Source organism: Rhododendron vialii, chromosome 4a (assembly GCF_030253575.1).
Source record: "Rhododendron vialii isolate Sample 1 chromosome 4a, ASM3025357v1".
NCBI classification, from domain to species: Eukaryota; Viridiplantae; Streptophyta; class Magnoliopsida; order Ericales; family Ericaceae; genus Rhododendron; species Rhododendron vialii.
Genome location: NC_080560.1, coordinates 41967793 through 41990706, shown reverse-complemented (window position 1 = coordinate 41990706; position 22914 = coordinate 41967793). Strand labels below are relative to the sequence as shown.

Genomic DNA, 22914 nt, shown 5'->3' with positions numbered 1-22914 from the left:
TCCGGTTCGGCTCGGCAAGACTCTAAGGTCGGCCAAAGCCTGGTTACACTCGCATTTTGGTGAGCAAACCACCCACAAACATATCACTCAACCAACTTAGCTAGGGGCTTGCACCTCGACAAAGCCCCACCACTCAATACACTTTAAAAGACTAACATAAAAGACCAAGCAGAACTACATGCTCGGCAGTCTCTCATACTTCCACTAAATTTTGGTCCAGGCTCGGCAAATCTATAGCTATCAACTACAACAACGAGAGAATATCCATACGCTCCAGCCGTACATAGATCCATACGGAGGCCACGGATATATGTCATGTAAGCAAAGATGACCAAAAGAATAACAAAACACAAGTAACAACACTCAAACCGATGGCCACAAAATTGCCGAACACAATACTATGCTCGGCAGACTCTCCACAATTCTCCTACACTACTTTGTTCTAAGCTCGGCAAATCCACAGCCAACATCCATATGCTTCAGCCGGACATAGACCAAAGTGGGGGCTACATACACCAAAGTAGGGGCTACGGTCAACCACAAATCCCAAAACAGATACGAACAAGCAAGAACATGTCTGACAATACATTGCAAACACAGAAGTCATCATTCAAAAAGGAGAGAAACAAGTGTTGCAGACAACTCATAAGGTTGAAAACATTACAAAATCCTTTCATTCGAGTTCAGCTTTACATAAACCTAGTTACATACGACACGGAAGAATCCTAGCTCGGATCAAGCAGCCTCGGCCAAATAAGGAAAAACCACAATGAGCAATTACAACAGAAAATATGAAAGTAAGCAATGACCCTATTTAAACTTAAGCAGCATCTCCAGCAGCCTCGACAAAATCAGCTCCAGTTCCAGCCTCGGCATTCCCTTCGACATTCTGTTGCTCACCATCAGCGCCATCACCATCAACAGTTTTCTTAGAACCGTCATCAACTTGGCCGCCGGCACCAACAGCAGTTTGTGGGGTAGCCCTTGTTTCACCTTCATCACCAGAAACCTCTTCTACATCATCGTCACTGTCGGGAAAATCTTCAGGAGGGAGAGGTGCGCATTCCTCCTCGGTATACGGTAGCACAAGCTCGGGTGTGACAGGTGCAGGAATCGACTTCGTCAAATTCAAGTCCGGCTCCAGCTGCATAACAGCACACGCGGCCTTCACACCGTCCTTATACCCCGTTCGGTAGGCAATTGGAACTCTCGACTTGACCTCATCATTAACCATGGAACGGGCTTCCCTCACATACTCGGCACCCGCCCGGTCAAACCCGGCCTGATAAGCTTTCCCATCTACTTCCTTCATCTTTCTCTTCTCCCTCCTGAGAACTTTACCCAGTTCACGCTCGGCTTTCTTAGCTCTCTCCTCCAATTCCACCTTTTCAGCCTCGAGCTCGGCCGCATGAGCTTTGGCAACCTTCAAGTTGGACTTCAAAGTTTTCACCTTGTCTCGTTCGGTCTTAAGGTCTTCACGATATCGAGACCTTTCTGCTGAAACAAGCTCGGCTTTATTCGAAGCACGCAGAAGAGCTTGACCAGCCTGAAAATCAACAAGTAAGAAAGTCGAATTACGATTATGTCCAAAAAACGAAGCTTGAAACTGGCACGGTACAAGAGGAAAATAAAGACGTTCGGACAAACCTGAACTAAATAAGCACTTGCGTGCACCAAGCTCGGTTGAAGGTCATCGGGTACCTTCTGCATATCACGAGGAAGAGCCAGCCCTTGAAGCACGGCAACGGCTAATCCTGGCTCCATCTTCACCGAGTCTTCAACATTGACGACCCTACCCTCGGCAAGGGCATAAGATGGGGCAAATTCAGGAACACCAACCGGCCCAGCCGAGCCCAACGACTTCTCAACCATTCTGGAACCACCCGCGGCTGAGGATTCTGTTTTGTCTTTGTCACTCAAGAGCGGTGTTGACGGCTTAGATGGAAAAAAATCGTGAGTTATTTTCTGTCTTTTCTCCGCAGGCTCGGCGACATTAGAGTCTTTCTGCCGAACCGCAGCACCATCTCTGAGATTGACACGAACGACATTTCGTCTCCCCATCTGGCCGGCGTGCTCGGATGGTGGTGTTTGGGGAGAAGTATTCGCACCTGAATGCTCGGATTGTAGGCTCTCTTTAAACCAAAACTCTACCGGTTTCCGAAACGTAGGAAATTTCACCCTCGGCTCCCTCTGCTTCTTCTCTCCCTTCTTCTGATGCTTCTCTCCCGTCGAAGATTTCTTCTTAATTACTCCCTCGCTATTGCTCGGCCCACCAGCCTCTTCCCTTCTCTTAAGTTTACCTCGGTATGATGGCTCGTAGCCGAGCAACGTTGGCGCGTCTCTAACAGCTTGGGAAATCAAAATCTCAGTATGCCTCTCAACGGCCAAAGACTGCTGAGTTTTCGTGATAGATCTATGATCTGCAAACAACACAAAGGATGACAAACTACATTGAGGGAAACAAGGACACAAGAGCAACAGTAGGTTCGGCAGAAAACTAAAATTAAAGGAAACCTACCTCGGAAATCTTTTATCTTCGGTACGGCGTACCGACGGTTGGACTGGTCGCCGAACTCATAATTTCCATTGACTTCAACATAAAAATTCGCCCACTTGTCGGTATCGGGCAAACCGTCCACCAGGGGCGTCTTACCCCTGCGTGTGGACAGGTACCTACGCTCGGTATGACCGTGCTTAGACATTATATACGTATGAAATAGGTCGGCCACTGTAAACTCAATGTTATGAAGCTCCTTCAGCTTAATGACTGACATCACAATCCTATAGCTGTTGACAGCGAAGAAATGGGGGACCAGACTAAACCTAGCTAGCAGCTCCCTCAGAAAGGGATGAAGGGGGAACCGCAGTCCGGCTTCACAAATGGCCATTAAGGGCACTGTTATGTGCTCGGGATGTTGCTCTCTTCTATCCCGGATACGGTTACTGGCCACCTGACTGATGACCACATCGTCAGGAATATCGTAGTCTCGGCAAAAGCTCTGATATTCGCCAAGCTCCCCACTGAAAAAGTGGGCATGTGGACAAACCTGACCCCTCTCGTAGAGGTCGGCGACCTCTTTGTTCTCAGAAAAAGTCTCACTATGCCCCGATCGAGCTGAAGAGGCGGCTTCGGCCTGGGAATGAAGTCTAGATTCGGCCTCTGGTCCCAGCTGGGGCTCGGCCTCGGAGTTGGTTGATTGGGAAAACGAAATTTCAGGCTCGGTATCGAACTCATCTGCTGCGTATTCAAAGTTACGCTCGGCGTTAGAGTCACTAGAGTCCGTCGACATATTCGAAGCAATTGAAGAAGCTTGACGTCGGCTTCTATATCTTTTCAAGTATTCTCGGATAACCAAGTCCCCAGAATCGTCCTCTGAGCTCTCAGAGTCGGAAGAAATGACTACGACCAGGTGAGCCAGACCTAACAAAACAGAAGGAATATAATGAGGAACCTCGGCGTTGGCAAAAGCAAGGATCTCACTACGGTCGGCTAACCTACTGGCCCACCCAGTATCATCCTACTAAGGCTTCAGACTCGGGGATCTCCAACACTGAGTATCGAGGGTTCGGCCAACTCCATCGTCAGCCGAACCTGTCTACAACCAAGTGGGGCTCGGCCAATGTCTACATCAGCTAAGTCGAAATGATTAGGTTCGGTCGATTCCAATGATGGCCAGACAAACCCTAACCTCTACTGAAGCTCGGAAGAACAGGTTGAACCTAGGAGATGAACGGACTGTTCATCCCCAGCGAGACACTGTTCATACAGAGCAAGAAATCCCAAGAAACGAGTGGGAAAGCACATAAAAACTATGGAAACGTAAAAAGAACTAAGGATCGAACGTATACCTGAAGTCTTTCAAAGGATTTGGGACTGAATCGAAGCTGGAGGTTGAGGAAGCCTGAGATGGAGGTCTGGCAATGGCGTCCTAGAGAGAGAAACGGTTCGTGAGCTTTCTCTCTCATCCCTTCGCCCTTTATATAGACCTAGGGTTAGGGAATTTGAAGTTCCCGCCCATCTCTGCACCACCGAACCAAGCTGCCAACCAATGCTTGACACGTGGCGCCGATGGGACGACCCTGCAGGGCTTCACGTACCCTAGCCGCCCTATCGTAAACCGTGCCCAACTGCAAAAAGACATGTGGAGCTATTTTTCGAGGGACATATATTACGACGGTCGTTAAAAGGAATTAGGCTCGGTTAATAGCCGTACGCGTCCTACAGCCGCAATCAGTGAACAGGTTCGGCCTGAACTTAAAATCAATCTCTACCACGTGCTCGGCGACGGCAAAGATTGAGGGGCTATTGTGGGTGACCAAAACTTGGCCGACTGTGGCTGGTTATCGTGACCACATTTGGACCATGGCCGAGAATCGTCGATGGGTGGGGCATTCATCTAAATCCTGGATCAAAGGTTTCAGTCAAGCTCGGCTCTCAGTTAACGTCGGCTATCGCCGAGCTCTGATCAACGTCGGGCTCGGCCACGTTTGGGTTCGGCCACATACAGGGTCATGCCTCCACATGCAATCAAGGCGGTCGAGCTCGGCTGAACCTCAAGTTCGGCTACCCACGGTTTCATGGGCTCGGCCACCTGTGTACTCACGTGTCGCCCCACGTGCTGAGGCGGTTACACCAAAGGATAACCATGAGTGCACGTGGAATGTGCCAGCTCGCACCAAAACGGTTATCAGATTTATTTAGTGACGTCACGATAGCGTCATCTAACCCGTGCAAGGCACATGCCTGTGCTTGGAGAGCAAGACAAAGAGATTCTATAAATATAGAAGGATAACACCTCCGCGAAGGTACGCACTCTCATACGCGATTAACCACTCAAAACCCTAGTCTCTTTCCTCTCTTCCTACACGTACTTATCCTCTCGCCGGAGGGCCTTGCCGGGCAACCCCCGGCCAGGTCTTAGTCGTGCGCTCATTGTGCAGGCGGCGAGGAGAAGGCTAGGCAAACATTGGACCAGCGGAGGAAGGACTCGAGCCAGAAGAGATCACGGGCCACACAATAAGCAACAAGATTTTATTAAGAAACTCAATCAAGGGTACATCGAGGGAAGGTCAGATATACACTTCAAGATTGAAGTCCATATAAGACCTAGGAAAGAGAAAAGGTAAAAACAAAAAGATACATTCAATGATAATTGAATAAGCCACAGACTAATAGGCCATCCAACCATCATCCCAAAATCAGTAGTGAGAAATCACCAAATATCAGCAAAATGAAATCCTTCGGTAACCAAAGACATCTTTTTCAAACCTTTGGATCAAATATATCAAGGTGTTCCTTTGAGAAAAGCAGCTTGAGGATACAGCTCTTAGCCCTCCAAATCATTGGAGTTGAAAGAGTTGCAGAATTCAGTAGAGTAGCAAAATTCCACCACTTATCCCACCAGAAATGAGTGTCAATAAATCAACATTCCGATCATCCTTCAGCTCCGCTCCATTAGTCACAAAACTGCAGTAGCAATCCCATTAGAACGTAAATCTCAACAGCAAAGATAGGTTTCCGGCAAGATCTAGCACAAGCACCATCCCAAGACTCAGCTAAGATAACAATGAGGTGGCGCCACAAATCACGATCATCCAGCAACAGAAGGATATCCTTATGCACAAGACCTTAGCATTATGAGACATCACCATAACAGCGTGACCACCTGGGCTCCATTAAGGATACAAGCTCTAAGCCCTCCAAATCGTTGGAGTTGAAAGAGCTGCAAAACTCAGAAGATTTGCATGAAATCCATCACTAATCCCACCAGCATAAATGTATTGCCAGCAAGATTCATTACCAATTCAGAACATCATTCAGTTCTGATCCGGCAGCAGCAAAAACACAGAATTTTCAACAGAGGTAATTATAATCAACATGTCAATACCCAGCCCTTCAATGCTGGTTACATATGTAGTTGGTCTCTTAGCCCTCCCCAGAGTTGGGAGTTAAAAAGAGAGAAAGAGAAACCACTGATCAGATACTCTTACTCCTCGAGAGAAAAGTTAAAAAGCACTAGATTATGGAAATCCAGCATGAAGACTAAGACATAAATGACTCTCAGCCCTCCCACAGCTAGGAGTTGAAAAGAGAAACCAAATCACTTGCAAAAACAGTTACAATCTCAGAAGGGTGTGAAATCCCTTTTACAATAAGGTTCAAAGATAACACTCAAGCTAGTGTATAATATGCAAGATGAAGCTCTCAATATGACTGACATATTTTCAAGAGATAGCTCACTGTGATGTTCTTCAAGAATTGTGTTTTTCTGCACTTGTTCTTGTTCTCCTTTTTAAGGTGGAATCCCCAATTGAACGTTGAAAGTTATCTCCTAGCCGTTGCACAAAATCAGCCCATAATTATTCCATCTTCATAATCTCAGCAATCAATCTTCTTCTTTCCTTAGGAGTTGATTTCCAGCCGTTCGAAATTAGGAGGCGATTTTCCTTGATCTCTCTCCTTCAATTTTCTTCTATGGGGCTAACAGGGCTATGATCCGAGTCTCTTAAAAGAGTGAGACGAAGAGAGTAATGAACCATAAGTAGAAGAAATTGTCGATTAGAAGATTCTTACAAAGCAATTAAGATAACAAGGAAGAACGGATGGGACGACAATCCAAGGCGTTGATCGGACATTGCAGTTGCCAAAAGAACTCATCCATCATATGCTACCTCGCCTCTTGATGATGGAAGCGGCTAGAACCAATGTTTTATCCAAGACTTGGCTACAAGCATGGTCTACGTATCCCAACTTGGATTTCACTGAAAGGAACTTCACGAAAGGACCCTCTTTTAAGAGCATGAAGAGCATAGCAGTGTCTCTATCCGGATTAGGGTTGGCGGTGGGGAGTTTGTTGGCCAGTTTGATATTGAGTACAGTGGCTGATTATTACTAAAAGAGGGGGAAAAGGGAGTTGGATTTCGAATAGTATCAATAGAAGTCATTATGAGAGCTAATATTGGCTTCTCGCGGTTCTGAATTCAGTTAATCTGGCTCTACTTTCTTCTGTGTAGTTGGGGATATGGGCCTTGTGCAGATCAAGGTTTTCCCATGCTTAAAGATGAGGGTAAAGATTTGAAGGAAGAAGAGTTGCCTACAGTAGGAAATGTAGGCAAGAATGGAGGAGAAAAGTCCAAGTAAGATAGGGTATAGACGTATAGAGATCAGAAATTCACCACTTCAAGTATAGTACAGGAATGTGTCATAGAATTTTTGTTTTCCTTCTTTAAAAGTTTCGATAGCGAAAGAAACTATGACTTACGACAAGAATGTGTTTCATGAGGATATATTGTTCGCTTTCCGCCTCTACTCAAACAGTAGAACATCGCCTATTGGGTGATTTTACCATGCAGGACATTACGGAATCAAAAGGGCTAGCAGAGTGAAAATGAATGCGGATTGATCTAATACCAGAAATAGCAAGAAGAGAAGAATCAAAAGGGTAGCCACTGATGCAGTTTGTGCTGCATTCCTGAGAAAATTGCAGAATCGTGAATAACTTCGGCTGCGTCGACATCTCTAACCACAATTTGCACACCATTTTACAAAACAACGAAGTTATTAAGTTCAAAGCTATGGAAAAATTGGTGCAGAAAAACCTATTAAAGTATATTAGTATTCAGATTTTCTTACTCCAAACACATGCATTCCGCAGACCATGTCAAGATGATTAATTGGTTCACCAGCAATGTTCCTTTCAAAATCTTTTCAATTCATGCCTAACTATGTGTCCTCTCTCTCTCTCTCTCTCTCTCTCTCTCTCTCTCTACCATCACTTTATGCTGAAATCCCTAAATATGAATCGTATGATCGATCCAAATTGAAAACAAATATAGTAATAATTACATGGACAGGAGAGAGATGTACCTGTTATGGGAGGGAGAAGAGAGAGAGCACAAAAGTTGAGAGAGAGAGGTGGGCGTTGAGGGCCGGCCGCCGGCGACCAAATGTACAGCGACCGAATGACGAGGAGAGACGGCGTCGTGGTCTTGCCGTCTTTGGAGATGCAAGGAACTTGTATACGCAGCCGTTTTGGAGACACGAAGATATGTTTGACAACGTCGCACCTCGTATTTTCAACATGCGAGGTATCTTGTTACGTGAAAAGCGCGTACAGTACTTACGCTTTCAAATATGCGCGGCCAAGTGTAATTAAACGCGGCCAGGAGTAATTTTCCGCGGCCAAGTGTAATTAAAAGCGGTCAATAGTTTTATAAAAGTACAATGACTAAAACTCGTTCGGTAACCACGCGCTATTACTCTGCCTATTTACTGGTGTTGGGATTGGGGAAACAGTAAACACAAAATTTTGCGCCAATCTATCCAGCTCCTTCCATCGACTTCACAGCACCGCAAGGTTCGTCTCTCTCTCTCTCTCTCTCTCTCTCTCTCACACACAAACACACACATTCTTGCTTCTCTCGTAAAACTTGCATATCTACGGTTCAGACAGTTGAATTTGTTCGAATCGTCTTCGTCATTGTCTTGCCACTTTCTCATTCTTTTGAATTCGTTCGAATCTTCTTGTTTTAAGAGTAATTGCTGAAACCTACTGCAGCAATTGGAAACTTGTTTCTTCTGGTTCTTTACAGTAAATTAGTGAAAGCATAAATGAACATACACGTTCTTGCTTCTCTAACTGGCAGAAACATAATTTCTTGACGTGCTTTCCAGATTCGAAGTTTTTTGACATGGCTTCTCATCAAGAAATTGAAGATTTGTGGAATCGTGTTTAACCTTTCAACGATCTGAATCATTCACACTATAGACCTCATTAAAATCATTGTTTTAGGAAGAATTCATTATAGTAATCGGAAAGAATTAGTAAGAATTTCGGCTTATATTAATGAGCATGCCCACATTGAATGAAACCCATATCTCCCTCCCCAGTTTGAATAAATATGTGAATCATCTTGAAAATTATCAAAAATACTTGACGCTTGTGTTGTGATCGAGAAAAAGTTTTGAGCTTTTGGATTTGAGCAATGTTACTAACACAACTCTAGACACAACTGCGTCCGCAGCCGATACACACTCGAACGCAGTTGTGCCCTGAATTGTGTTTTAAAGATGGGTTTTTAGACTTTTACTTTGGATTTTCCACTCTACGCCTTCAATGGAAAGATGATCTCCATATTGAAGAAGCTAGAGAGAGATTCTTGAAATATGTGGACAAAACTATGATAAGATATCACAATGAGGGTATACCCATCGACCAATGCAGGCTTGATTTAACCAGTATCGATCCCAGATGGGCTTATTTTGTCGACAATTGGATAAGAATTCTGGTTCAAAACCATGTCAAAGAGCTAGAAGTCAGTGTATCTGACTACTCATTCCTTGGTTCTACACTGAAGAGGCACCTGTGTCATGGAAATATCAAGTTGTACTCCTTGAAAATGCTTAGTCTCAGGAGAGTCTGTATCACTGAAGAGGAGATTCAAAATATAATCTCTAGTTGCCCTCTAATTAAGGAATTGCGTCTTCATGGCTGTCGTGGATTGAAAAGCTTGCAGATGGCAAATCTTCATAATCCGAACCTAGTTTCTGACTCGGACTTGGAGGAAGTAGAGATTAGAGCTCCAACTCTTCAAAGTTTCATGTATGCTGTTGCTAAGGACATTCCAGGGACATTCAACATTGATTCATCTCCACATCTTAAGAATCTTAAGCTTACTAACTTTGGAATCACCGACGATTTTGTCTGTGAACTTTTGCACAAATTTCCTGTACTGGAGAAGTTAAACCTGAGCTTTTGTCATTGGTTAAAAGGGATCGACATATCAAGCCGTAGTCACAAGAACATTATTATCAGGCAATGTAGGAGGTTGTTGGAGGCAAAGGTTGTTGCTCCTAACTTACTTTCATTCAAATATGATAGAATGCCCAGCGTATCTATAACTATTACCAGTCCCCCATGGCAGTGGAAGCCCGTTGTGATTTTCTATGGAAATTTAAAAATAAATCATTTGAAATGGTTCGGTCGACTGAGAAATTTTGTCTCTAGCTTAAATCGCCCTGTTGCTTTGAAGGTTAATCTGATTGGATGGCCTAAAAAGACTCTGATGGGGATTAATAATTATAAAGGGATTCCTCTGTGTGATCAGGTGCCTGTAACAGAGCATTTGGAGGTAAGAGCATTTGATGACTTGAGGTGTTATGAATCTCTTTTGGATTGCTTGTTCTGGACTTGTCATTCTACTAAGCTGTCTTTAAAATCATCCAATATGTTGAACAAAACAGTCATAGAAAACCTAAGTGAGATACTGATGGAGAGAGAAGAAGGCCCTTGCTGCTGCAGTTCTGCCAATAGCAAATGCTGGTGACATCATTTGAAAGACGTGGAGGTTGGGTGCTTTGAACTGAAGAATAAAGTTGAGCGACCTCTTCACTGGAAAACTTTATTAAATTTGTTGCCTTCTCTTGGAGAACATCAGGGGATTTTTTCAAATTAAACTGGTGACTCGGAATGGGTTCAGCTTTTGGACAATTTGGACTACTGATCAAGATTGAGGAAATGCAGAAATGGTGTCAGGTAGAATAAGATCTTTCCCAACTGTGTTCGCCATAGGTGGAAGGAAATACAGAAATTAGATTATGGTAACTTTGTAAGTTTTCATTCCTGTCAAGTAATGTTTTTATGAATCATCTTAGAGTGGCATGATGCGTTTTCTGTAGTCGGCTGCTGCTGCCATCGCTTTTCTGTTTTAGTTTCGTGAATTTAAATGTAATCTATGTCTTAATCATGGAATTGTAGAAGAAATAAGGCCCATTGAGCTGCTTTAGGTTTAATTTGTCTTGGAAATGAGTTGTCATAGACTCATAGTTGTGGGATCTGATTTAGGGGTAGTGTTTCTTTTGTCTTTTGGTTCCTGATTACTTCAACTACCCTCTGAAATCTGAGAATTGCAGCTGAGCATGGGAATTTCTCAAGGTGAATTTCGTCATCTTGATTTTCTTTGTTTATCTTCAGGCTGTGTTTGGATCATGGATTTTGTGGAGGATTTATGTAGGTGAGGAAAAAGATAAAAGGAGGGAAAGCTGTGTTTGGAAGGAAAAAGTTCTAAATCCAAGGAGTAAAGGGCCCAATGTACGGGAAAAATATCAGATAATCCTCTGAGGTCTTAAAGAGTGCTGAGTATCAAAATTGTGCAGGGCAAATTGAGCTTCTTGTATTAAGTCACGAGGGTATTAGTGTTGGAAAATCATAGTCTTTGCAAATATGCATACACTATAGCATTCATCCATCGAAGGTTACTTCATGTATTTTCTCTTCGGAAAAAGGGTCACAGTTTTTTTTGCTTGTTTACCCATGGTATGTTGTTATGGGACATTGACATATACATACCCTTGGCCTGTTTCCATTGAAAGAGTTTTCAGCTGCTCTATATCAATTTTTTAGCAGCTTCAAGTTAATTTCTTGTGGTTGCTCTCTCTCGGCAATGAATTTGATAACTCGTTTTATTTCTGTAATTCGGCTGCATGCCTCCTTTGGTTGAACTGAAGTGGTGGATACATGGGAGCTGCCTCCTGCTTTATGAAAAATGTATTTCCACAGATACGCAGAGCTAATAGAGAGAGGATTTCATTTCTCTTGTCATGTGGTTCCCAATTGGCAAAACCATGAGAACACATTTCTGTCATCCTTTAATTTGACAAGTTCAGAAATTGACAGATTATTATGAGGCGTATTAGAGGGACAAGGCTTCTATTCTGATGTGTTTCTATTTGCATGGTTATATACTTATTGAAAAGAAAAAAAAATGTCTTGGGTAAAATTTAACCGTATAGCATCAAGGAGGAAAGTGACTCAAACGCGGAAGGAAAAAATTCCACTTTTGATACCTCAACATATGTCATCGTCCATCAGTAACTATTTTCCAAAGCTAATCTTACGGTATGTACATCAACAAGCCTCTTTTGAGACTTCAAATCTTGCAATCTCGATGAGGAAACATCATGCCTTTTGCCCATATGAGTCACAAATTGGAATACATAACGAAAGCAGCAGCCCGGAGGATTGCTTGAATCATGAAAAAACCATCTTTGAAGTGACAAAAGAGAAGTACATATGGACATCAAAGTCAATCTAACAACAACGGATCTTCAAATATCGTTCTTCTGTACCAACAAGAAACAATCGCGAGGAAGGCCGAATACTTAAAACTTCATGACACCGACATGTTCCTCATTCCACGATCTGTGCCAAAGGCCATTTTCAGATGAACATTCAGTTGATTAACAAAAGCATATAAGCAATGGCTCCAAAAATTGACTAAGAAGTTGCACTTTTCTTTTTTACTTTTCCCACCACATATATACAAGTCGTGTACACCTTACAGATATCGTATTATACAGCACACAAATATCTAACTAGAGATTAAAGATACCAATAACATGTAATATCTCGTCAAACCATAATAAACGACATAATTTCGGGGTCGAGAACTGATATCTCTAAATTACTTTGCAAAGTTCTTAGATAACTCAGCATGGAAATGTAGCATCTTCCATCTTCATAACTAAGATAAACGCGTGCATTTTACTCAAGTAATGAGGATGTTTGATGCTTGATATCTTAGAGCCTTATTTTTTTTAAATGAAAAATGAAAAATGAAAATCTTCTATCATGACAGAAAATCAATCTTTCAAAAGCAATCAGCCTGATAATTGTTTTCCTTCACCAAAACAAAGACATACCCTCTTGCGCTGAATCTGTGCCTGCCCTCATTTTTTAACCAAAACAAGGACATACCCTCTTGTGATGAATCGTTGCCTGCCTAGACTCCACTATAAAGACATGTAATTTTAGGACAAAAAACTAAACTACGTTAGTGCATAATTTTTCAAATTTCTTTGCACTAACGAATTTAAAGATCTCAATTAGTATTATTTTTTCATTTGGTGCGAAGAAATTGAAGTAGACGGTGAAGATATTGAGAGCGAGAACAAAATATTATAGTGAAAGTTAATTTAGTTTTGGAAATAAAAGAAGGCAATTATGTTTAACACATAAACAGTCTTTAACCAACAAGATAAAACTGGGGCAAAAACAAAAAATAATTATTTGGTGTTGATAAAGAGAACTGCTTGCCTATAGATTATGAAAAATACACTAAAATCTGAAAAGGGAGTGGGGAGTGTTGAAAGATAAGTGTGCCCATTAATTCTAGATAAATTCAGACTCAACCTGGCAAGCGATTGTTTGATCCATTTTGGGAAAAAAAAAGTTAGAAGGATTAACCTGCTGCCCTGTCAAGTCAGACTGCATACTGCTTTGTTTGAAAAGCCCGCAACCCTTTCGGGTCACGCTGCACAAGGCGCCTCCAAGAAATTGAGTACTGTGTTCAGAACAAAAAGTCGTATGGACCGAACCAAACTAAAATAAAAAATCAAGGTTTGATTCATGGTTTCAGGTCCAAAAAAACCTATGGACCACATCAAACTAGCTAGTCCTCAAACCAGATTTATGACTTCCTCCCTAAGGTAGATATAACTTCTAGTACCTATTGTTTTGATGCGCTCACTTATCCTTCAAGAAAGAATAAAGGTTCAAATCTGTAAGTCTTAAAATCCCACGACAAATTATGTTTCAAACTAGATTTTTAATGCAGACAAAAATAAAAACAAATTTGTACATAACTTTTTACTTTTTAAATTCATCTCGTTGAGAGTCGAACAAATAATCCACCAAACTTAACTCTAAATTGACAAATATGAAGAAATTTTTTTGAATAAAGAGACCTTTTTGCCAAAAGAACGTGAAAAATAAGTGTGTCGAAAAAAGATGTGTAGGTCTATTAATTCGGGATAAATCTCCTACACAAAAAGTGGATGTCCCATTGAGTGAACTCGACAAGCATCCCAACTGTGCTCGGTGAAGCCAATCTGTGTGCTGCTTTTCGATTTGATGCCATGAAGGAGCGCAGCTAGCCCCGTCTTATATATTTTTCACCAAGTAGATCAAGGGCTAGCTAGCCATTGACTCAGCTGCTCTGTGAAGCCAGCCATCACCCTTTCGGTGTTGCCATTAAGGAGGCACACCGGCGTCACCGTTTGTTGCCATGAAGGAGGAGGCACACCAGCGTCACCATTTGAGCGAGTCAACTCAATGTCCAACAATTTTAATACCCTCACTTGAGTTACAAGTCAGCGTTACATGACTCGGTAATTTAAAACCTTCACAAGACGGTTAATAAAGAAACCATCTTTCTCATGTTGGAAACAATGTGGGACAAAGTGTGAAGTACATGCAGCGGTAAAAAGAAATATACTGGCTAGTCAACGTTAGCAAGTAGGAGGTTATTGTGCACCCTCCGAGGCTCTCTCAATGTTGTTTTTTTCTTATTATACTCATTATATTTTTTTCGCTTGTGATGAATGAAATTTTTTTGCAGTTCAAAAAAAGAATCCGAGTATTTAATCGTTATATGCGGATCCAAGAAATTGGATATCGTGTCTGGAACAAAAGGCCTATGGACCGAACCAAACCAATCCTCGCAAATCACAGTTTGATTCACGGTTCCAGGTCCTACAATCCTATGGGCCAAACCAAACAAGATTCACAACTTCAAAATAACTTAGACTGTTTTAATGCGCTCAATTATCGTATGTGCAAAATTGTATGGACTGAACCAATCCTATGCGCAAAATAAATTCTATTGTCTACTGTTTTGAGGTGCTCAATTATCGTTCGAGTGAGAATAAAGGTTCAAATCTATAATTTTTAAAATCCCATGCCAAGTGTTAGTTTCGTTTCCATTTTTTTGTGAATTATTGCTCTTCTTGTTAAGAGGAATCTAATAGGTAAAAATTATGTTCAGAACTAGTTTTTCAAAAAATTGTTCAAAAATTAGTTTTGAACATAAATTTTTTCTTTTTAGATTTATTTCGTTCAGGCAAAGAAATATTTCACAAAAAATTGACACAAAATTAACAAATGTAATAAAGAAAATTGAATGAAGACTTTATCCAAAATAAAGAAGCCAATCGTTAACATGTAGTACCAATGTGGGACAAAGACCTACATAGGTGTTGATAGTACTGAGACAGGTCATTCTCTCACAATACATCATCTTTAAAACTTATAGATTTGAATTCTCTCCCAAATGATAAGTGAGCGCATCAAAAAAATAGGCGGTAGAAGTTATTTTGCACAATCCACCTTAGGGAGGAAGCCGTGAATCTTGTTTCCTGACTCGGTCATTTTTTTTTCTTGTGATGAATGAAATTTTTTTGCAGTTCAAAAAAAGAAGCCGAGTATCAAATCGTTACTTGTGGTTACTTGTGGCTCCAAGAAATTGGGTACCTTGTCTTGAGCAAAAAGTCCTATGGACCGAACCAAACCAATCCCCGCAAATCTCAATTCGATTTACGGTTCCAAGTCCAAAAATCCTATGGGCCAAACCAAACCAAACCAGATTCACGACTTCAAAAATAACTTATACTGTTTTAATGCGCTCACTTATTGTATGCGCAAAATTGTATGGACTGAACCAATCCTATGCTCAAAATAACTTCTACTGTCTACTATTTTGATGCACTCACTTATTGTTCGAGAGAGAATAAAGGTTCAAATCTCTAATTTTTAAAACCCCACGCCAAGTGTTAGTTTCGTCACCCTTTTTTTTTGAATTATTGCTCTTCCTGATGACAGAAATCTAATAGGTAAAAATTATGTTCAAAACTAGGTTTTCAAAAAATTATTTTAAAAAATTAATATTGAACATAAATTTTTTCTTTTTAGATTTATCTCGTTCAGGCGAAGAAATATTCCACAAAAAATTGACATAAAATTAACAAATACAATAAAGAAAATTGAATGAAGACTTTATCCAGAACATGCCTAGGCCCATCGGGATAAATTCAGACTCACAAAAAATGCATAGGCCCATTAATTCGGGATAAATTTACTCACAAAAAGACCAAAAAAAATTTGTAGGCCCATTAATTCGGGATAAATTTAGACCCTTACGCATTAATTCGGGATAAATTCAGACTCACAAAAAGCGAATGTCCGATTGAGTTAACTCGACAAGCGATTACTTGATCCATCTTACAGTAATAATAAGGATAAGAGGCCTCAGCTGCTCTGTCAAGCCAGCTTGTGTGCCGCTTTGAAGGAGCGCACCCCTTCTCCAATTTTCGCCAAGAGGATCAAGGGCTTGCCGGCTAGCCATTGACTCAAGACTTTGCAGCAAGTTTTCAACACTTGAGCAAGTCAATTCAATTTCCCAACAACTTTAATACCTTCACTCACTTGAGTTACAACTCAGCGTTACCTGACTCGGTGAAATATAGAGCCAGAAAGGTTAATCTGTACCAGTGCGTCTTTTGGGCCTGTTTCGGCTCCGAAAAAAAATAATCGGAGCTGCTCAATTTGTTTAAAATGCTTTCTTTACAGTCCTTGAAGAAAATAAGCTCAATCCCATATTGTTTAGGACGTCTTCTAAATGTCACGTTTTGTCTTAGAATTTAAGCCTACAAAACGGAAAGTTTCGTAGACGTCCTAAACGATACGGGATTGAACTTATTTTTTACCGGGCCTGTAAACAAAATAGTTCATTAAGACCCAAAAGGACTTGTACGCACTGGTACAGATGTTATAGCACCTCACCTCTGCCGCTTGCCAAATAGCTCATTAAGACCGATGGGCTTCTAGCATCTTTGCCGCTTGCCAAGTAGCTCATTAAGACCGATGGGCTAATAGCCCAGTTGGTAACTCCTGGCCAGTTTGTGGGTTTAAAGTTATAGATAGACTCTGAACCCTTGTGGATTAACTCTCTAATTTCTCTTACTAACCCCAGTTGATGTATACAATTTTGAGCCAAAAAAAAAAAACAGCTCATAAAGAATCTAGCTTCTTCATGTTGGAATGATGTGGGACAAACATTCATGCAAAACAGGACAAGTTAATTTCTTTCGTTTGAGTTCCTTTTGGAGTATTAGTTTTGGAAGCCCAAAAAAGGAACCAATCATGTGATTAATAAGTAAACAGTCGTACATGATCAGATATAAATTGGTGCAAAAAAAAATGCAATGAAAAAGAAAACTATTTTTAGTCATTGTTTCTAAAACATCATATACACGCAAGAAGAACTTTCTATTTTTGACAAATAAAAGAAAAAATCTATTGGCTCATTAATTCCATTAAAATTAAGACACAAAAAGTGAACGTGGTTTTGCCCTCACTCAAGTTGCTCTCTCTCTCTCTCTCTCTCTCTCTCTCTCTCCAAACGCCACATTGAAATTTGAGCCACCATTTCCGAATTTGAGCGGTGCGAGTTTCTCGCTCTCACAAACACACCCTTAACAAAATTTGATTCTAAAACAAAAAAGAAGAAATTAAATGGGCATCCTATTTAGAAGAAAAAATGTTGAAAAAGAAATCCTTTTATTCCATAATGAAAAAAATAAAATAAAATCAGACACAAACCCTTAAAAAATTTGGAAAAATTTTGTCCCAAAGAACCGGATGGTGTTGTCATGCAATACTCCCGACAAATGAGAAATTGCAATACGCAACATAAATCACGCTTTATTTTCATAGATTGTTCGTCTTCTTATAGCATTCTTGTTCGTCTAGTAATTTTCAGACTTCACTCTTTATCCAAATGCGTGTGAGTATCCGAGGAGACAACATGGGTGTTGACCCCATTCAGGCCGTCCATCCTCGGCAACGGACGGCTCAGATTTCATCCAATCGAACAGATCTCAGCTGTCTAACCAGGATGAAATCTGAGTCATCTATTGCCGAGCAACACATATGCTATCCCCCGAGGTTCGGAAGGAGAACTGTAATTGCCTATTGATTGTACAAAGTACACACTAACTTGTTTTGGCTAAATAATTCCGGAGAATTGTTTTTATTCTTTTTAGATGCATCTCATTGGGACGAACGAATATTCCAATAAAAATTGTTGCAAAATTAACAAATACGGAAAAAAAATTGAATAAAAACTTCATCCAAAACATGCATATCTCAATTTACCCTTGGTTTAACGTAAAATGCCTTCAATATCATCCCAAGACAATAGACAGCCCCTGTCCCGTTTCCCCCTTCCTGCGCTATCTAGGGTTGGCAACGACGCAGCAGGGTAGGGCCGGGTTTTACTATCTCCGTCCTCGATCCCCGAGTGCTAGTAGGTAAGGTCCATTGGCGTTGATTCTAAAACAAAAAATAAATAAAAATGTTGATAAAGAAATCCTTTGATTCTTTAATTTATTAAAAAAAAAATCAGACACGCCCCCTTTATAAAATTTGGACAAAACTATTATGTAATCCCAAAGAATCATATGGTATTGTCATGCAATGCTCCTAACGAATGAGAAATCGCAATACACAACATAAATCACGCTTTTTTTTTATAGATTCTTAGTAAATTTCAGACTTCACTCTTTATCCAAATGCATGCAAGTAAAAATCAGTCCCCATGTGTCTATTCAAATTTTACTTTCTCGAGTGGACTCCAACAAAAACTTTTACCACTAGAAGAGAATGGAAAACGCTGTAGTGCACCGTACGTAAAACCAAATGTGGAAACAGGACAAGTTTCTTTCTTTCCAGTTCCTTTCAGTATTAGTAGCTTTGAAAACCATAAGGAGCCAATCATGTGATTAAAAACAGTCGTACCGATCAGATAAACAGTCGTACCGATCAGATAAAAATTAAAAGGGCAATGAAAAAGAAAACCATTTAGTCCTATTCTAAAACATCGTACACACACAAGAAGATTTTTTTTTTTTTTTGACAAAACAAAAATGAAATTTGTTTGCCCAATAATTCTGTAAAAATTAAGTCGCAAAAAGTGAATGTCCAATTTAGTTAGTCAACATATCCTCGACCTGCCGATCAAAAAAAAAAAGTCCTTGACCTTCCTTGATCCATTTCGGGTAATATTTCACAACTCATTTTGTTGTGTGATACTTTAGCGAGTCTGCTCATCGTTCAACCACCTTAATGCTCTTACTCGAGTTACAAGCCTGCGTAACCGGGTTTGGTAGCACAGAATGCTCACGTAACAGTTAATAAGAAAAACAGTCGTTCTTATGTAGGAACGATGTGGGACAATAGGTGTGAAATACATAGGTATTGATAGTAAACGCTTAAATTCTGGAAACAAATAGGGTAAATTAAGGGTGTTGTTGGGTTTTTTTGAAATGCTAGAAGCCAACTTAATTATTCAAATAAGGATAGGGATTTAAATATCTCTAGAGTACAAGATCCCTATTTAACTCCACTAAGGGTTCTTTATTGGGGATTAGTAATTGCCCGTGCCAATGCTTTCTAAACATAGTCTAAATGAAGTATCAAATCCCACTTTTCCGAAGTTTTTTTTTGTGTGGATACAATGGTTGTTTTTAACGCCACATGAGGTGAGTTCCGGATGTACGTATGATCCCACCTCATGCAAGAAGAGCATTACAAATAACCGTGAATTAGAAAAAATTTCCTTCTCCCAACAAAATCTACTTCTCGGAAATTTTCATTTTTAGAATAAGTTTCAAACATGGTTCATCTAACCAAGTTCATAAAATTGTCTGACACAACAAATGTTACAAATTTGTTTAATTCCGTTAGTTACATTCAGAAATAGCATCAGAGATATTAAAAATGTATAATCATACGAGATTCTAACTTGAATTCAATTTTCTGAAAGTCTACTCACTCAAAAGTGACACCCCTATAGCAGTTGTTTCTTTAACTGATCACCTAGAAAAAAATAATAATAATTCCAAGATTATATATTGCCAAGTAACGAGGAGAGTTTGAAACTCTATCTACCCAAAAGGCTCCAACAAAAAATCTACAATCTTCAATCCCAGACAGATCATGAAACTCCAAATCATCTAAACCAACGGTTCATGTTGTATTAAACAACAATATCATTCTCTTACCTAGTAGTTAAAAAGAAAAAGAATCTGACGCAAAGAATTACAATTAGCCATGAAGAATTACTTTTGACCGCGAAAAATTACTCTTGGCAGCAAAGAATTACTCCTGACGACGAAAAATTACTCTTATATGCCAACAATTACATCTAGCTGCCAAGAATTACTCCTGACCACAAAGAATTACACTTGGCCACAAAGAATGACTTATGGTCTCGCAATTCTTTGCGGCCAAGACTAATTATGTGTGGCCAAGAGTTATTCTTGGCGGCTAGAAGTAATTCTTTGTGGCCAATAGTAATTCTTTACAGCCAAGAGTAATTCTTTTTTTTGATAAGTAACAAGATTTTATTAAGAAACTCGACAAAGGGTGCATCGAGGGAAGGTCAAATATACACTTCAAAAATTGAAGTCCATGTAAGACCTAGGCAAGAGAAAAAGGAAAAAGGCAAAAAGATACATTCAATGATAATTGAATAAGCCTCAAACTAATAGACCATTCAACCATCCTCTCAAAATCAGCTATTGGAAGTCAAAAAAAAAAACAGCAAAATGGACTCCTTTGGTAACCGAAGACATCTTCTTCAAACCTTTGGATCCGATATATCAAGGTGATCATTTGAGAAAAGCATCTTGAGGTTCCTTTGAGCAAAGCAGCTTGAGGAAATCATTGGACTTGAAGGAGTAGCAGAATTCCACCACTTTTCCCTTCAGAAATGAGTGTCAATAGATCAACATTCCGATCATCCTTCAGCTCCACTCCATTGGACACAAAATTGCAGTAGCAATTCCATTAGAACGCAGGTCTCTCCATCACAGATGGGTTACCAGCAAGATCTCCCACAAGCACCATCCCAAGGCTCAGCTGAGATAGCAAATGAGGTGGCGCCACAATCACAACCATCCAGCAACAGAAGGATATCCTCATTAACATTATCAGACACCACCTGGGCTCCATTAAGGATACAAACTCGTAGCCCTCCAAATCGTTGGAGTTGAAAGAGCAATTCAGAAGCACTAATCCCAGAAAGCTCCGTGAAAAAACATCATTCAGAACAGGGAAAACATCATTGAAAGAGCAATTCAGAAACATTATTCAGTTCTGATCCGGCAGCAGCAAAACACATACTTTTCAACAGAGGTAATTAAAAACAGCACATCAATACCCTGCCCTTTAATGCTGGTTGCAATTCCAGTTAGTCTCTTAGCCCTCCCCGGAGTTGGGAGTTGAGAAGAGAGGAAGAGACACTGATCAGCTACTCTTAGTCCTCAAGAGAAAGTAAAAAAGCACTGGATTATGGAAATCCATCATGAAGACTAAGACATAAATGGCTCTTAGCCCTCCCACAGCTAGGAGTTGAAAAGAGAGACCAAACAGCAGCAGAAATATCAGACTAACCTCGAGACAGAGAACAACCACATTCAAATAAGGATTGATGGTCCTCCAAAGATTGAAAGAGAAGTGGATTTTTTTAAATATAAGCAGCATCTTGACATCTTGACCAAAGGTTTTAGATCTCCAGCGTCCTCTTAGCCCTCCAAAGACTTAGGAGTTGACAAGAGGAAGCATCCATTCTAACACAGATTCAAGCACCCTCTTAGCCCTCCAAATACTTAGGAGTTGACAAGAGGAAGCATCCATTCTAGCACAGATTCAATAGAGCCAAGAGTAATTCTTTGCGGCCAAGCATGAGAAAAATCCAGCGCCCCAAATCTTTGGCTGCCCAAAACTTCGACTTAGGAGGCTCAAGTTGAAAGGGAGGTCTGATGGTGGGCCTCTCTCGTTACTGGCAAAAATCCAACAGCATGTTCCTTAGTCCTAACAGCATTGTATAGGTATTGCCTAATGTTGTCTTGTTCATAGACTCCACATTCTTGATATGTTCTACGTAGTTTCCTGATTTTGTGGTGTTTCCAACATAAAAAGTAAAGTTATCTTGTAATCTTTTCATTTTCCGACAATCGAACATCAAGGGTTCTAATTTGTTTGCTTTTCGTCATGCAGGACCATCGACCACTGTTTGGGCTTGTTGGTCCGAAAGCAACCCAAGAGGGGGGTGAATTGGGTTTCTCGCTAACTTATAGCAATTTAAAAAACTAAGAGCACAACAGAAACATCAACACAGTAGCAGGATTGAGCAGACTAAAAATACAGAATAGCAGGCTGAGCAAGCTCAGTCAAAGCAAATTTGCAGCAAACAGATTAATCAGAGGAGCAGTTTTATAACCGAAACTAAATGATCCAATACAATGCAATTATCAGATTAACAGTAAGTTAAATGTTCATGGAAGTATCAAGATATTCAAGCAATTAAGATATGCAAAAACAGAAAGGAAAAGAGTAAGGGAGAGAGAAATTAATCACGAGGATTTTATCGTGGTTTGGTCCGCAACTTCACGGCCTACTTCACTCCCCAAGTGTCCTACTCGGGAATTGCTACACTATCTCCAATAGTCGTTACAAACCTCTAGCTTCGCAGGTACTAGAGAACCTTACAACGAGCGATTACTCCGAATCCACTCCCAACTAGCTAAGACTCCGGCGCTAGTTACACCTAAACTCAAATGATTTTTTCTACCTAAAATTCACTCAAAAAAACAGTTACAATCTCACAAGGGTGAGAAATCCCTTTTAGAATAACGTTCAAAGATAACACTCAAGCTAGTGTAGAATATGCAAGATGAAGCTCTCAATATGACTGACAAATTTTCAAGAGATAGCTCAATGTGATGTTCTTCAAGAGTTGTGTTTTTCTGCACTTGTTTTTGTTCTCATTTTTAAGGTGGAATCCCCAATTGAACATTGAAAGTTATCTCCGAGCCATTGCACAAAATCAGCCCATAATTATTCCATCTTCATAATCTCAACAATCAATCTTTTTCTTTCCTTAGGAGTTGATTTCCAGCTGTTTGAAATTAGGAGGAAATTTTCCTTAATCTCTCTCCTTCTTCAATTTTCTTCTATGGGGCTAACAGGGCTATGATCCAAGTCTCTTAAAAGGGTGAGACAAAGAGAGTAACGA

At 40.4% G+C, this 22914-nt stretch overlaps 1 protein-coding gene across 1 annotated transcript; it reads left to right on the top strand.

The window, feature by feature from the left end:
- The first annotated feature begins 7962 nt into the window (after window positions 1-7962).
- Window positions 7963-11401, top strand: LOC131324055 (uncharacterized). Its single transcript, XM_058355881.1, has 3 exons — window positions 7963-8017; window positions 8297-8357; window positions 9225-11401. The coding sequence occupies exons 1-3, from the start codon at window positions 7963-7965 to the stop codon at window positions 10324-10326; spliced, it is 1218 nt and encodes a 405-aa protein (XP_058211864.1). The 3' UTR covers window positions 10327-11401.
- The last annotated feature ends 11513 nt before the right edge of the window (window positions 11402-22914 follow it).